Consider the following 18,249-nt stretch of genomic DNA (forward strand, 5'->3'; position numbering starts at 1 on the left):
GAGTTGTTAATTTTGTAAAAATGTAATGATATTAGTTTGAGGCATTTAGATTCTCTATTTTCTTTATGAACTTGGCTTTCATCATCCTGGTAAAAATGAATAGAAGCTAGGAGTCATCCTATAAAATAGAACTTTTATTAGACTATACTTTTAAGAGTACCTTCAGTTTCTGGCAGTTCTTTAATAGAGTAGATTTTTTTATGTGGTATAGTTAACATTTATTAAGTGTTATATGTAAAAGGTACTATTCTATGTTCTTTATAAGAATTACCTCACTGGGACATCTGGGTGGCTCAGTTGGTTAAGCATCTGACTTCAGCGCAGGTCATGATCTCATGGTTCATGAGTTCGAACCCCATGTCGGGCTCTGTGCTGACAGTGTGGAGCCTGCTTGGGATTCTCGCTGGCTAGCTCACTCGCGCTTTCTCCTTCTGCCCCTGCCTCTCTCATGCTTTCTCTCTCTCTCAATATAAAAAATTAAACTTAAAAAAAAAAAAAAAAGAATTAGCTCACTTAAGCCCCACAGCTACCTATGCTTTAGGAACTCTTCTTAATGACATTTTGCTAATAAGGAAACTGAGGCATGTGGTGGTTTTGTAATTGTCCCAAAGATCGGTAGCTTATAAACCACATAGTTGGGGGGCACCTGGGTGGCTCAATCGATTGGGCGTCCGACTTCAGCTCAGGTCATGATCTCACAGTTTGTGGGTTCGAGCCCCGCATCGGGCTCTGTGCTGACAGCTAGCTCAGAGCCTGAAGCCTGTTTCAGATTCTGTGTCTCCCTCTCTCTCTGATCTTCCCCTGCTTGTGCTCTCTCTCTCTCAGAAATAAAATAAATAAACAAACAAACAAACCACATAGTTGGGTTTCAAATCCAAGTCTTCTTGACATTGATAAATCCTTGACCTTTGTAAAATAGTTTTAACAAAATTCTTTTTTTTGTTGTTGTTCATTTAAATTCATGTTAGTTAATATATAGGGTAGCATTGATTTGGGGAGTAGAATTTAGTATTCATCACTTACATATAACACCCAGTACTCATCCCAGTAAGTGCCCTCTTTAATGCCCACCAGATAGGATAGATTTTTCTAATTTTATTCCTCTAGGTTTTCTTTGGTAATACCAAGTAGAAGAAACTAATGAAAATGCCTGGGTGGCTCAGTCAGTTAAGTGTCCTACTCTTGATATTGGCTCAGGTTGTGATTCACAGTCGTGAGATGGAGCCCAGCATTGGGCTCTGTGCTGAGCATGGAGAGCATAGAGTATTCTTGGGATTCTCTCTCCCTCTCTCTCTCTGCCCCTCCCCCATTAGTGCATGCTGGGTGCATGTGCTCGCTCGCTGTCTCTCTCTCTCTCTCACACACACACACAAAATAAATAAATAAACATTAAAAAAAGGAAACTAACAAAAATGGAGGCTGTTAAGCTGGTTAATGGTGGGAATTTACAAATCTCTCTTCTTTATGAATAATTTTCTACAGTTGACTACTGATACTATAAAATTTCAAAATGTTGAATTTGGAAGGGAAAAGTCTTACTTAATTGTTATGATTTCTCATTGGTGCTGTCCAAGTTTGGCATTCTTTAGTGGTGACTGTATTTTGTGGAGTGCTTTTGTGGGCCTCATTGAAATAGTCCACTGTAAACTTTCAACTACACTTCCTATTATGTAGGAAATGCACCTCTAGGGGTTGCATATGACTTCAGCCCCCAAACACTGGACCTGTGAAAGTTCCATATGTCATATGGACTGCTATGCCACTCTAAACCACCCTCTTGGGCAACATCCCTTCCAGGATGAACCTGAAAGGTTTGATTTCATCCACTGAGTTTATTTAGCTCTAATGAGAGAATAGCTTACCACATTCTTGGGACCTCAGCCTATTTTAGGACTGGGCTTCTTTTAACATCCTATTGCAGTTATATATTGTTTTAAATATTTTTATTTATTTCTAGGAGAGAGAGAGATAGTGTGAGCAGGGGAGGGTCAGAGAGAGAGGGAGATGCAGACTCTGAAATAGGCTCTAGGCTCTGAGCTGGCAGTCAGCACAGAGCCCAACGTGGGGCTCGAACCCACGAACTGCGAGATCATGACCTAAGCGAAAGTTGGACGCTTAACCGACTAAGCCACCCAGACACCCCTGCAGTTATATTTTTAAATGAATTGTATCTTTTATCATTATGTAATAATATTTTTAATCCTGTTTTTGTGACTTTAAGCTTAAATACTACTTTGTCTAATATTAATATCGCCACCTTTGCTTTCTGTTTGCATGTTCATGGAATCTCTTTTTTTGTTTAGCTGACATTTTGTTTAAAATATATCTTTTGATAACAGAATAATTTTTAAACCCAGTTCAACACTTTCTGTTTTTATTAGGAGAAATCTCTCCACATTTAGTTTAAAGTTGATATACTTGGTTTTTATATCTATCATCTTATAGTATGTTTATTAGTTATTTTGTTTTCTCTTTTGCTTTTTATTAGTTTCATTAAGAATCTCTTCTTTTGGGGCGCCTGGGTGGCTTAGTCAGTTGAGCGTCCGACTTTCGCTTAGGTCNTTTAAAAAAAAAGAATCTCTTCTTTTTCCCCTTTATTTCTTTGGGAGTTCTATTGTATTTTTTCATTCCATTACTGATTAATTTCCTTTCCTGGTATTTATAATCAGGCATGAGCAGATTTGTCTGTCAGCAGATGGGGACAAAACTGGAAGGTGAGTAGGGAGGTAAATAATAGTAAGCTAGGTGAGGTGATGATGGGGTTCTGAGGTTGGGTAATTTATAAGTAGTAAACATGGAGATGACTACATGTATTCAATAGTTAATTTTTTTTGAGGATTGAATGAGGTTAATATTGTGCATACAAAACAGTTTGAACAGTGTCTAGCACACTGTAGATGTTCATACATGTTTACACAAGACAATCTTTTAAAAATCTAGTTCCATTCTTCTGCGTACAGGCTTTAAATGCTTTTCATGTCTCTCAAAATAAATCTCAAACACACCCCACACCTCATGGCCAGCAAGACCCTGTGGGGATCTACAGTCATCCATCTGCCAAACTCATCTCCCTCTCCCACACCCTCTCCCTGTCATTTCCTCTTTCTGAACTCAGATCCTTTGCACTTGCTGCTCCCTTTTCCAGGAGCTCTCTTCCCCCAGTTTTCACAGTGACTGAGTCCTCATCTTTCAGGCTGCCTGTGACTTAAATTTCATTTGCTCATAAAAGTTATTTAGAGGCAAAGATAGTTCATATTCTTAGGAGTTTCCTGGTATTTTATTACATTAATACTCTTCTAAGGGTATGGAATAAGGGACTGGGCAGGAATTAAAGTTTATAATAGGAATAGTGGGGCGCCTGGGTGGCTCAGTCAGTTAAACATCCAACTCTTGATTTGGACTCAAGTCATGATCTCATGGTTCATGAGTTCAAGACCCACATGGGGTCCATGCTGACAGTGCAGAGCCTGCTTGGGATTCTCTTTCTCCCTCTCTCTCTGCCTCTCCCCCACTTGCTCTGTCTCTCTCAAAATAAATAAATAAACCTAAAAATGTAAAATAGGAATGGTGTTCAATTTAATACGGAAAAAGGCTTTACTTTTATTTTTTTAACATTTTATTTATTTTGAGAGAGAGACAGAGTACATGAGCAGGGGAGGGGGCAGAGAGAGCAAGAGAGAGAAGCTCAACACAGGACATGAACCCATGAACCATGAGATCATGATCTGAGCTGATGTCAAGAGCTGGACACTTAACCAACTGAACCACCCAGACACCCCAGGAAAAAAGCTTTACTTTTTATTTTATTTTATTTTTAATGTTTTAAATTAAAATTTAATTTCTCTGAGAGAGAGAGAGAGGCAGCGTGAGCAGGGGAGGGTCAGAGAGAGAAGGAGACACAGAATCTGAAGCAGGCTCCAGGCTCTGAGCCAGCCATCAGCACAGAGCCCGACATGGGGCCTGAACTCACGAACCGTGAGACCATGACCTGAGCCAAAGTTGGACGCCCAACCAGCTGAGCCACCCAGGCATCCCCAAAGCTTTACTTTTTAAAAACTTGTTCAAAATGTGGGTAGCAGGTATAGAGATTATGACAGCTTTATTTAACTTTGGATCGAAGTATTCATATTCATATTCAACATCCATTTAGTATCTCTGAAGGGTTTGGTACTTTAGGTGCTAGGAGAAATAAAAAAAATATGATCCAGTCCTTATTCTTCAGGAATTCAAAGTATAGTAATGTATTATAATTTTAAGATATATTCTATTTTAAGTAGGAATACAAATATCTTTAAGAAGAATATTGTATAAATCTCTTATCAACTGTAATTTGGAGTCCTTTGGTTTCTATTTGGGGGTATCTTATTCATTTATTTCTTAAATTTCCTGTAAACTGATAGATCTATCTAAAGGCATCATGTGAGTTATACTCTGTGTGTGTGTATGTGTGTAGGTAAGTGGTTTTTCTTTAGGCAAGAATACTTTATAGGTGATACTGTTTACTTTCTTTTATATCACATCATGAAGGATATTATGCCTGGCTGTCCCACTTTTAATGATGCTAAAATTAATTGGTGGGTTTAGTGTAATAGATCTGCATAGGGACACACCACTTTAATAAAATACCAGATTTTAAAAACTAAACTTACGAAGGAAGAAGATGGGTAGGAAGTATGATTCAAGGCTTCTGTTCCCTTATCTGTAAAATATATTGGGTGTTTTAGAATTGAACCCCAATTGTCTGTTGTAGACCAATGAAACAAATCTTTAATGACACAGGGCAAGTACTTCCTCTGTTTCCTTTTTTCTTTTTAAAAAAATTTTTTTAATGTTTTATTTATTTCTGAGAGAGAGAGAGAGAGAGAGACAGTGTGAGCAGGGGAGGGTCAGAAAGAGAGGGAGATACAGAATCTGAAGCAGGCTCCAGGCTCTGAGTTAGCTGTCAGCACAGAGCCCGACATGGGGCGTGAACCCATGAACCATGAGATCATCACCTGAGCCGAAGTCGGATACTTAACTGACTGAGCCACTTAGGCACCCCTCCCTTTTTTCAATGTAGCAAGTTTGAGACCTCAGCCTTGCTTCATCTCTGTCTTTTTTACTACAAATCCTTATCAGAGTAGTAAACTTAGGTAGTCAGGTGATTTGAGTTATAACATAGATTGAGAAACACAGAGATCTCAAAGGCCCTCCCAACTGATTTTCTATGACATATTTCAAGTAATAATATTTAACTTTTTAAACAGGGTTCAACTCCACCAGTAACTGTTTTCAAAGGTTCAAAGAAACCTTACTTAAAGGAATGCATTTTAATTATTAACCATGATACTGGAGAATGTCGACTAGAAAAACTCAGCAGCAACATCACTGTAAAAAAAACAAGGTATGTTGGGGATGTCTGGGTGGCTCAGTCAGTTAAGCGTCTAAGTTCAGCTCAGGTCATGATGCCACAGCTCATGGGTTCAAGCCCTGCGCTGGGCTCTGAACTTACAGCCAGAGCTTTGGATTCCTGCTTTGGATTCTGTGTCTTCCTCTTTCTCTGCCCCTTCCCTCCTTGCACTCTGTCTCTCTCTCTCTCAAGTATAAATAAACATTTAATAAGAAAACAAAGTATGTGGTTGATGAAATGAATTACTTTATCAACAAAATAATTGCTTAGGAAATGTCAGTGAAAAAATTATTGGATTAAATCACATTATTTTATAAAGTTTATTTCTTTGTGGTACGAAAAGTTTTAAAGTTTAAATTTTTTCCAAGCTTAAATTTGGTGGAGATCCTTAGCCAAAAGCTTTTACCACTTCTTTCTATGATACATAAAAACTTTTTTTGTTTCTGAATGTTTTCTATATGCGTGGGTATACATTTTATTCTATTGTAGATTCTTTGATAAAGCTGAACTGAACAAAGCCATTATACATTCTCCAAAATAATTTCATCATCATTAGTAAAAATTTATTGAGCACCTAAAATATGTAAAGTACTAGAAAAAGAAAAGTTTGTTATACAAATACTAACCTCAAAATGTCTGCATTTTAATTGGATTAACAGGTCATTCCATTTAAAAAGTCAGTAAGAATATAGCTATCTCAAATTCTTGTTTGCAAATAGGTGGTGCATTGTCATGTAATATAAGAGACCTACACTAAAAGCCATACAAAGAGTATAGGCAAAAATTGTTCTAGCACGTAAAGGAAGGAAGAAGTTCTCAATGATCGAAACATTTTGGGAGTCTTTATTGATGTATTGAGAGGTTAAGAATTTGAAGGAATACATGCACCCCAATGTTCGTAGCAGCATTATCAACAATAGCCAGATTATGGAAAGAGCTCAAATGTCCATTGACTGATGAATGGATAAAGATGTGGTATGTATGTATATGTGTACATATGTACACAAACACACACACACACACACACACACACACACACTGGAATATTACTCAGCCATCAAAAAGAATGAAATCTTGCCATTTGCAACAATGTGGACGGAGTTAGAGAATATCAGGCTAAGCAAAATCAGTCAGTCAGAGAAAGACAAACATCATACGATTTCACTCATGTGGAATTTAAGAAACAAACAATCATAGCCCCAAAAAAGAGAGAGGCAAAGCAAGAAACAGACTCTTAACCATAGAGAACAAACTGATGGTTACTGGATGGAGGTTGGTGGGGAATGAGTTTAAATAGGTGATGAGGATTAAGGAGAGCACATGTGATGAGTACGAGTTAGCTGTTGCATTGAAGTGTTGGATCGCTAAATTGTACACTTGAAACTAATGTTACACTGTATGTTAACTAGCTGGAATTTAAATTAAAACTTTAAAAAAGGAAAAAAAAGACTTAGGGCCTTTCCTTCCTTTCTTTTTATCAAGTCTTTCTTGATAAGACTTACCATGGGTACTTGTTAAATGTGAGTTCCCAAATGCAACTTCAGATCAGAGAAGGACCCTTGGAAGCTCTTTTTTATTATCCTCTTCCTGCTTAAGTAACTTTTATTAGTAGGAAAGTTTAGAAAATATTTAATTGATCAGAAAGAACATGAAATTGTAGGTAAGGTTTGAAGGCAGGAATATATCTGAGTTGTTCGGAGCCAATGAGTAGGATCTGTTTAATAGAGCAGTGATTTGTTTCTGTGCCTGTATGTAAGTAGATTGACATGCTTACATTTTTTAAAAACATTAACCCACCAAACAAGCAGAGTAAAATAAAATAGTGTGGTAAAGAGAAAAGTGAATAAACCACAATTTTTGAAAGTAGGAATGAAGATAACAGTGAGGTTCTAAATACTCTGAAGGAAGAACTGACAGGATTTGAGTGGCAATGGAAGAGACAGAAGTCAAGCATAATTGTATTATATATTCTATTCGCAAAAATGTTGGAAAGTATACAAACTTCCTTTAGAAACGTCTTAAAGTTAGGAATAAAAAAATATGAAAGTGATTTGATTTTAACAGAATTGATAATTTTAGAATTTAGGGAATATGTTGTACTTGTTATACGCTTATGTATAATTCAATTTATTTAGTCATTTGTGTATGTTTCATATCTTCAATTTTGAGCAGTAGTTTCATTTTTATTCACATCTGTGAATATGCCATGCATATAGCATAGTTCAGTATTTGTTAAATATTTATTAAAAAAATGAACTAAATTAATGCTTTAATTTTTGAATATCATTTAAAGATTTCTAAAGAAAAGAGTAAGGGGTCAATTTTAGTAACTTTGTTAGTTGCAATTGTTAAATTACTACCAATGCGGGGTGCCTGGGTGGCTCAGTCAGTTAAGTGTCCGGCTTCAGCTCAGGTCATTATCTCATCGTACGTGGGTTCGAGCCCCGCGTCGGGCTCTGTGCTGACAGCTCAGAGCCTGGAGCCTGTTTCAGATTATGTGTCTCCCTCTCTCTGACCCTCCGCTGCTCACGTTCTCTCTCTCTCTCTCTCTCAGAAATAAATAAAAGATTAAAAAAAAAAATAACTACCAACGCTGTTTTGACCTTTGATATTTTGAATTGCAGATTTGAAGGAAGTAGTAAAATTCAATATCGTATGGAGCAACAGCAGCAGCAAATGCGGAATTCAGCTAGGACTCCCAATCTTGTAAAACATTCTCCGTGTGAAGACAAAATGTCCCCAGCATCTCCGATGGATGATATTGAAAGAGGTAAAATCTAAGTGTGTAAATAATTCCCCTTATAAAAAATTATTAAGAAATATTAGGTGAAAATTTTTATTTTAATTAACAAAGGAGCTGATATTAATTTTTTTTTAATGTTTATTTATTTTTGGAAGAGAGAGACAGAGACAGTATGTGAGCAGGGAAGGGACAGAAAGAGAGGGAGAACACAGAATCTGAAGCAGGCTCTGAGGTGTCAGTACAGAGCCCGATGCAGGGCTTGAACCCATGAACTGCAAGATCATGACCTGAGTCCAAATTGGACGTTTAACTGAACGAGCCACCCAGGGGCCCTAACAAAGGAACTGATTTTAAACTGTCATTGAGAGCATATTATATTCTGTAATTATTGATTTTTATGGGGGAAGACTGTAGTTTATGATTTAGGGTATTATGTCAGTAAAACTATATCTGTAGAACAGAATTTGTATCTTGTATTATTATTCAGGGGAAAAAAATGACTGTTTATATGTTTATAACTACAGTTTCTTTTTTATAGTTGTGATGACTTAAATTTTTACAGTTGTGAATTCCTAACAGCATCTTTCTGTCAAAAAGTTTTTTGTTTATAGCTAGACTGTGAGTATCTAAGATGTCACCAGACCAATAGGGAAGTAAGGAGATGTAATAACATGTAGTGAGTAAGTTCTTCTGAATTGCTGCTCACTTCTCAGCAGAAAGGTGTTTCTAGGGAGGCATAGACCTTTTGAAAGGAAGGAAACTGAAATCTCCATTTTTTTCTAGCTTCATGCTGGGTGTCTTTAGTATAGTAATTGTGGTAGGAGTAAAACTCTAGTCATCTGATTATAACGTACATTCATTCTTACACTCTTCCTTCATAATTTATATGTAGCTCTCCAATTCCACTTGCTCCATTCTAGGCTCACTATAGTATTAGTTCCCCCACATATTAGTGTCCTTTTTACAAACACTTAATATATACACTTAAAACCCTTATTTCTACAAGGGATCTAGAATCTTAGTTTATTATTATATCATATTTGCTTCCAAAATGGATTTGAATTATGATGTCATTCTATTCATGTATATAATAAAATACTGGAATAGAAAATCAAGATATTAAAGGGCAAGATTTGCTAATTATTTAAAATTATTTAAAGACTTACTAATTATTAAAATGTTAAATTTATATCTGAGCTTCCTGGACACTCAGACAAAAATGAAGACCTAAATAGCATATTTTGGGGGCGTCTGGGTGGCTCAGTTGGTTAAGTGTCCAACTTTGGCTCAGGTCATGATCTCACAGTTCGTGGGTTCGAGCCCCGTGTCGGCCTCTGTGCTGACAGCCAGCTCAGAGCCTGGAGCCTGTTTCAGATTCTGTATCTCCCTCTCTCTCTGACCCTCCCTTGCTCATGCTGTCTCTCTCTCACATACTAAGAAGTAAAACATTTAATAAATAAATAAATAAATAAATAGTGTATTTTGTATTATCTAAGGGGCAGATTCCAAAGAATCAGACTCTTCCCTGCTATTCTATTCTATAAGGAATTAATCATATGGAACTTATTCTAGAGAGCATTAAATTGTATAGTGTCTTCAACAATAATTTTAGAGCGCATCAAAAAGAATGAAATCTTGCCATTTGCAATGATGTGGATGTAACTAGAGGGTATTATACTAAGAGAAATAAGTCAGGGACAGACAAATACCATATAATTTCACTCATATGTGGAATTTAAGAAACAAAACAGATGAACATAGGGAAAGGGAAGGAAAAATAAAATAAAATAAAAACAGAGAGGGAAGCAAACCCTCAAGGACTGTTAACTATAGAGAACAAACTGAGGGTTGCTGGAGGAGCGGTGGGTGGGAAGATGGGCATTAAGGAGGGCACTTGTTGTCATGAAGACTGGGTATTATATGTAGGTGATGAATCACTAAATTCTACTCCTGAAACCAACACTACACTATATGTTAACTAACTTGAATTTTTAAAAAATCTTGGAAGAACAAGCAATAATTTTACAGCGCAAGAAGGAATCCTTCTTAATAAAAACATTGTATTCTAGAGGATAAGTTATCATCGTCTTATAAGGTCTAATGATCCCAAGGTCTAATTTTATATAAGAAATTACCTTGAAATGTTTGTATAGCATGCTCCCTAGACTGTCTTCTTTTAACTATTTGCTTGACCCTTCTATGCCAATGTCTACTGCTATGATAAATCACCTTTTCAAATTTATGAGTAGAGATGTCTGGCAGTTGTACTAGTGTTTCTGTGGTTTAATTTATATTCACATCTTTGAGCTGTCTGGGGTTTTTGTTTAAGAAATAAGATGAGGGGCACCAGGGTAGCTTAGTCAGTTAAGCATCTGACTTTGGCTCATGTCATGATCTTGTAGTACATGAGTTCGAGCCCCGTGTCGTGCTCTGTGCTGACAGCTCAGAGCCTGAAGCCTGCTTGGATTTTGTGTGGGTGTGTCTCTCTCTCTCTGCCCCTCCCCCACTTGTGCCCATGCTGTCTCTCTCTAAATAAATAAATAAACAAACATTAAAAAAAAAAGAAATAAGATGAGAATCCAAATTTCTCTCCTCCCCAACAGTATAGATGAATAGGTATTAACAGAATTAATAAATATGATATTGCTATCCATTTAATGGTATCAATTGATATCCATTGATATAAATTTATTTGTATCAAATGATATAAAGACATTTCTTCTGATATGAAAACCATTTTTTTTCAATTTTTTGTTCAGATTTGAGTTAGTCAAAACATATAGTGTAATATTAGTTTTAAGTGTAGAATTCAGTGATTCATCACTTACATAACAACACCCAGTACTCATCACAAGTGCCCTCCTTAACTTCACACATTTAACCCATCCGCCAGCCCATCTCCTCTCCAACGACCCTCAATTTGTTCTCTAAGGTTAAGAGTATGTTTCTTGGTTTGCCTCTCTCTTTCCCCCATACTGATCTGTTTTGTTTCTTAAATTCCACATGAGTGAAATCATAGGGTATTTGTCTTTCTCTGACACTTTCGCTTAGCATAATACTCTCTAGCTCCATCCATGTCATTGCAAATGGCAAAATTTGATTCTTTTTATGGCTGGGTAATATTACATTATATATATGTTATGCCGAGAGACACAGAGACCAGCTGAGACCACTGAAGCCAAATTAAGGGAGTCTTTATTACTGGCCGGGACCACACAAAGTTAACACAGAACTCTAAATGTGCGGCCCTGAGTCCAAGGACTTAAGGCTTTTTATAATGAGCAAGCAGACAAGTGGGCAGTACAGAATCAGAATTGAGTGGTTATTGTAAAAAGGCTACAAAGTGATAAAGAGGGCAGCCCTTATCCTGGTATGTAGGAAAACATTGTTATTTTGAAGGCATGGCTTAGGGTTTTCGGGAGTTTCAAGGGAATAGCCATTATCTCAAGGACAAAGTATGCAAACTGTGTCATAAATAACCATTAATAGGGAACATTAACCCTTGTCTTCTTATTTGTTTTTTTTTTCTTTACATCTGAGGATAGTCACATAGCCCTCTGAGTGCAGGCCCAGAAGGTAAACTGTGGGTCAAGATGGAAGGACTGAGGCTAAATTCATGTGCAATATATATATAATATATATAATATTATGTATTTTATTATATATAATAATTTATTTTTATTATATATTTATTATATTTTTTATGTATTTTATATATTTATTTTTATTTTTAAATTTTTATTTATTTTTTATGTATTTTAAAATATTTTAATTATATATATTATTATTATATATATATATACATACACATCTTCTTTAGCCATTCATCAGTCATTGGACATTTGGGCTTTTTCCATAATTTGGCTATTATTGATAATGCTGCTATAAATATCAGGATTCATATGTCCCTTCAAATCACTATTTTTGTATCCTTTGGATATATACCTAGTAGTACAATAGGTAGGTCATAGAGTAGTTCTCTTTTTAACTTTTTGAAGAACCTCCATGCTTTTTTCTAGAGTGGCTGCACCAGTTTGCATTCCTACCAACAGTATAAGAGGATTCTCCTGTCTCTGTCTCCTCACCAACATCTGTTGTTTTCTGTGTTTTAATTTTAGCTATTCTGACAGGTGTTAGGTGATATCTCTTTGTTGTTGTGATTTGTATTTCCCTGATGATGAGTGATATAGAGTATCTTTTCATGTGTCTATTAGCCATTTGTATGTCTAATTTGAAAAAAGCCATTTTTATCACATGCAGAATTTCAATATGGATTTAAGTCTGTTTTACAACCTAAGTTATGCAATGGACAATGAATACGTGCAAAATTGATCAGACTCACTTGCGCTTTCACAATGTAAATTTTTAAATTAAGGAATATTTTTTCACTCATGTAGCTAAAACATTTGTCAACATCCATTGCCAGATGAGGAGAGAAAGAGAATTAAGTAGGTAACTACTGACATCTTTGGAGTCAGACTACTGGTGTTCAAATCCTGGCACCATCACTTAGCAGCTGCATAACCTGGGGAAATTTACTTAACCTCTTATTCTCTTTGTGTATGTTTCCTCATTTGTAAAATAGAGGTATGTATCAGGGTTGTTGAGAGGATTAAATGCAGAAATACCTATAATAGGCCTAAAGCAGGCACTACGAACTGTTAAAATATTAGCTATTATTTTAACTCCCTTTTTCTTGTTTTCTTTGTTTATTCTTTCATTAATGTCTGCTCTTGAAAAATAATTATTTCTTTCATTTTGAGTTTGCTCTGTTATTCATATAATTGGATGGTAAGCTTATCTATATTGAATATACTTTTTGAATGCATTTAATAGTATAACTATATCTCTGAGTATCTCTTTAACTGCATCAGTAAATGAGTAGCATTTCCACTGTAGGTAAATTCTAAATATCTGTATAACTTCAACTCTCTACCCCATATCATCCTAAAGTTCTTCTGTCTCATCCAAAGACATCCCAAAGCTAGGTGGCACTGACAAGGGGAATTCTGCCACACAAACACCTCACTGGGAAGCATTCTGTATTCCCACCCCACCCCCAGGCAGTGGAGAGCCAACCAAAAAATTCTCTGGTCCAAGAAGCACTCTTCTTTTTTTTAGCAGGCCAGAGACCCCCTTTCCTCACTTGTAGGCATTAGGTTTTCCCACCTATAGGCGCCACCTTACCCATCTGGTGAAGTTCTTTTCCTTATTTCAAGTAGCACCAGCAGGAACTTGTGGAAATTCCAGCTGCTAGAGATTTACTAAGAAGATAAAGATAATACTATAAAGGCTCTGAAAATTAGATTATCATTTGAACCAAAACCCACAAAAGTAAGCAAAGATCTTCATGTTAATCCTGAACAGGGTAACTTCTTGCTAAAATAAAAAGATTAAAGAGTTTTTTCTTCAACTACTTGACATTTGTATTCATATTCTAGAAAAACATTGACCTGAAAGTCAGTAGACTTGACTCTACTCCTGAATAGCTGATAATTTTTGTCCATTTTGTCCTCATTTGTAAAATTATAAAATCGATTTAGCTGAAGATCTTGCATAACCATAAATTTTGAGAATCTTAAAAAGTTTTTTTGAAAAATACTAAACCAAAGAGGATATCAACATTATTGCTCTTTTTACCTACTGAAACATTATGATCAAAATTATAATGGGAGCTGGTTTTTCAAAAATACTTAGAATATTTAAAACACACACACACAGGGGCGCCTGGGTGGCTTAGTCGGTTAAGCGTCCAACTTTCACTTAGGTCNCCAGAGGACAACTAAGTAAACAAGTGCTCATGCTCCAGACCCAGGTTGCTCTGTACACACCCATGCTTCAAGCACTGATGCCACAGCTGCTGCTGGCTAGCCACTGCCCTAAATGCTGGAGCCATGGTCACCCCAGCTTCTTGGCTACTTCACAGGCATCCATGCATCAGAAACCAGTGCCATTACCACCATGAGTGTCCTAAGAGCCCAACCCAGTGCTAGGAGGGATCACTTCAGCAACAGCAACCCCCACAGGAGAAAAAGAGATAGGTCCCAGCAACCTTTGCCACTGAAGACTCCAAAAGCCCTCTCTGCTACTGTAGACACTTGCAGCCTTGGCCACTGAGGACCCATACAATCTTCACCAACACTGACCTCAGCTGATGGAGTTGCACAGAGACTACACTGCTAGGCCCTCCCTAGAGCCAGAAATGCCATGCTGCACCCAGACAGAGCCCTCACGCCCACCCACAGGTGAAGGTCTTTCCCCATCAAAATCAATATGTAATGTGGAAAAATGCAGACATCAGCGCAGGGCTACAAGAAACATGAAAAGTCAGGAACACATGACGCCACCAAAAGAATATAATAATTTTTCAATAATCGACCCTAAAGAAATGGAGATCTATGAATTGCCAAAGAATTCAAAATAGTTGTTTCATAAAAACAGACCTTGAAGAGAAGAAAGGCAACTCAACAAAATCAGGAAAACAATACACAAACAAAACTAGTTCAGCAAAGAGATTGAAATAATAAAAAGAACTAAACAAATTCTGGAGTTGACAAATACCGTGAATGAAATTTAGAGATACAGTATACAGCATCAACCACAGATTTTATCAAGCAGAAGAAAGAATAAACTCAAAGATAGGCCATTTTAAAATAACTAGTCAGAGGAGAAAAAAAGGAATGAAAAGGAGTGGGGAGGACCTATGGGAATTAGAGGATAATACATCCAGCAAAACAATGTATGAATTAGAGGGATCCCAGGAGGAGAAGATAGAGAGAAAATTTATTTAAAGAAATAATGGCCAAAAACTTCCCAAATTGGAATATCTGAATATGAACATCCAGGCATATGAAGCTCAAAAGACTCCAAGCAATATCAACGCAAAGAAAATTACAAGAATAAAAGGCACAGCATATGGAATATATACAATGGTATTATAATAGCATTGCATGGTGACAGATGGTAGCTATATGTGTAGTGAACATAGCATAACTTATAGAACTGTTGAATAACTACATTGTATACCTGAAACTAACATTGTCAATTAAGATAAAAATTCTAAAGTCTTTACCAAGACAAATTATAATAAAACTGCCAAAAATCAAAGAAAAAGAAAGAATTTTGAAAAAAGCAAAAGAAACTCCTCACATATAAAGGAACCTCATATGGCTATCAGTGGATTTCTCAGCAGAAACCTTGCAGACTAAGAGAGTTGGGTAATATCAAATCAACAACAACGAAAACCTACCAATTAAGAATACTTTAACTGGTAAAGCTGTCCTTCAGAAATGAAGATGTAAAGACCTTTCCATATACACCAAAGCTGAGGGAGTTCATTGACACCAGAGGTACCTTACAAGAAATGCTGAAGGGAATTCTTCAAGCTGAAGTGAATGGATGCTAATTAGTAACATGAAAACAAATGGAAGTATAAAACTCACTGGGAAACTGAAGTACAGAGTCAAATTTAGAATACTCTCATACTGTAGTGGTAGTGTGTAAATTACTTAATTCTAGTATAAAAGGTAAAAAACAAAAGTATTAAAAATAACACTAGCTATAACAATTTGTTAATGGACACACAATTTAAAAAGATGTGAAATGTCACATCAAAAACATAAAATGTAGGAAGGGAAATAAAAGGGTAAAGTTTTTCTATTTGGTAGAAGTTATTGTCAGCTTAAAATACATTGTTATAACTGTAGGAGATTTTATATAGCCTCGTGGTAACCACAAAGCAAAAACCTCTAACAATTATACAAAAGATAAAGAAAAGAAATCAAAGCATACCACTATGGAAATTTATTACATCACAAAGGAAGACAGCAAGTGATATGAACTACAAAAAAGCCAGAAACAGTTGATGGCAAAAGTAAATCCTTACCTACCAATGAGTAGTTTAAACAGAAATGAATTAAATTCTCCAGTCAAAAGACATAGTTTGGCTGAATGGATAAAAAACAAGATCAACTAGTGCTACCTACAAGAGACTTACTTCACCTCTAAGGACACATGTAGGCTGAAAATGAAGGAATAGAAACAGGATATTCCCATCAATGGAAAGCAAAAGAGAAAAGTAGCTATATTTACATCAGACAAAGCAGAGTAAGTCAAAAGTGTCACAAGAGACAAAGAAGGTTTATTAGATAACATAAAGGATTATTTCATCGAGAGGATTTAACAGCTGTAAGTGTATATGCACCCAACATTGGAGCACCTAGTATATTACATATTTATAGATCTGGGGAGAAATAGAGACACCAATGCAAAAATAGTAAGGGACTTCAGTACCCCACTTTCAACAATGGATAAAGGCAGAAAATAGATAAGAAAACATTGTATTTGAACTACACTTTAGACCAAATAGACAACAGATTTGTATAAAACATGGTATCAACAGTAGCAGAATACACATTCTTCTCAAGCAAATGCTGAACATTCTCCATGATACATCATATGATAGGTCACAAAGGAAGTCTTAACAAGTTGTAAAAGATTGAAATCATATTAAGTATCTTTTCCAACCACAGTGGTATGACACTAGTATCAACGATGGGAGGAAAGTGGGAAAATTCACAAATTTGTGGATATTAAACAACATGCACCTGAACAACCAGTGAGTCAAAGAAGAAATCAGAAAGGAAATTTAAAAATCTTGAAATAAATGAAATGGAAGGGCAGTATACCAAAACGTATGGGATGCAGCAAAAGCTGCTCAAGAAGGAAGTTTATAGCAATAAATCCCTATATTAGGAAAAAGAAAGATCTCAAATAACCTAACTTTAACACCTCAAGAAACCAGAAGAAGAACAAATTAAGCCTAAAGTCAACAGAAGGAAGGAAATGATAAAGATTATTCAGAACAGAAATAAGAAAAATTGGCTAGAAAAAATAAAAAAGATGAATAAAACTAAGAGTTTTTCTAAAAGATAAAACTGACAAACTTTTAACTAGATTAATGAAGAAAAGAGAAAGAATACTCAAATAGATAAATAAAAGAGACATTATAACTGATGCTACAATTACAGATTCATAAGAGACTGCTATGAGAAACCATATGCTAACAAATCATTTAATCTAGAAGAAATGGATAAATTCCTAGAAAGAGATAACCTACCAAGACTGAATCATGAAGAAAGAAAATCTGAACAAAATTGAGTAAGGAAACTGAATAATCAAAATCCCCCCTAGCAAAGAAAGCATATAACCAGATAGATGGCTTCACTGGTGAATTATACCAAATATTTAAAACAAGAATTAATACCAATTCCTCTCAAACTATTCCAAGAAATTGAAGAGGAGAGAACACTTTCAAATTAATTTTACAAAGCCAGCATTACTCTGAGAACAAAGCCAGACAAGGACATTATAAGAAAAGAAAATTACAGGCGTGTATCCCAGATAAACATAGATGGAGAAATCCTCAACAAAATACTAGCAAACCAAATTCAACAGCATATTAAAAGGATTATACACTATGATCAACTGGGATTTATGCTGGGAATGCAAGGGTATTTCAATATATGCAAATCAATAGATGTGATACATCATGTTAATGGAATGAAATATAAAAATCATATGATTATCTCCATAGATGCAGAAAAAATCATTTGAGACAATTCAACATAATTTCACATTAAAAACTCTCAGGGCACCTGGGTGACTCAGTCAGTTAAGTGTCTGACTCTTGGTTTCAGCTCAGGTCATGATCTCATGGTTTGTGAGTTTGAGCCCTACATTGGGCTCTGCACTGACAGTGTGGAGGCTGCTTGGGATTCTCTCTCTCTCCCTCTCTCTCTGCCTCTCCCCTGCTTGTGCTCTCTCTCTCTCTCTTTCTCTCTCTCTCTCTCTCAAAAATAAAGAAACTTAAAAAAATAAAAATAAATAAAATGAAAATTCTCAACAAATTAGAGAAGAAATGTGTCTCTACATAATAAAGGCCATATATGACATATATTACATTGAAAAGCTGAAAGTTTTCTTCTAAGATCAGGAATAAGACAAGGGTACTTATTCACTTCTATTTAGCATAGTACTGAAATCCTAACTAGAGCAATTAGGCAAGAAAAAGAAATGGATCTAAATTGGAAAGAAGAAATAAATTAATCTCTGCAGA

The 18,249-nt window shown here is 35.8% G+C and overlaps 1 protein-coding gene across 2 annotated transcripts in view; it reads left to right on the forward strand.

Moving 5' to 3' along the window:
* Positions 1-18,249, forward strand: part of EAF2 (ELL associated factor 2) — a 39,221-nt gene that overhangs the window by 9,316 nt on the left and 11,656 nt on the right. Inside the window, exons 3-4 of one of the 2 annotated variants that reach the window (XM_077767729.1) lie at positions 5,247-5,383; positions 8,014-8,159. In XM_077767729.1, the coding sequence (XP_077623855.1) occupies positions 5,247-5,383; positions 8,014-8,159 (283 nt within the window). The remainder of the gene's footprint in view (positions 1-5,246; positions 5,384-8,013; positions 8,160-18,249) is intronic. The other variant, XM_077767730.1, reaches the window with a different exon arrangement.

This window comes from Crocuta crocuta, unplaced genomic scaffold, assembly GCF_008692635.1.
Source record: "Crocuta crocuta isolate KB4526 unplaced genomic scaffold, BGI_CrCroc_1.0 scaffold45, whole genome shotgun sequence".
Lineage (NCBI taxonomy): Eukaryota > Metazoa > Chordata > Mammalia > Carnivora > Hyaenidae > Crocuta > Crocuta crocuta.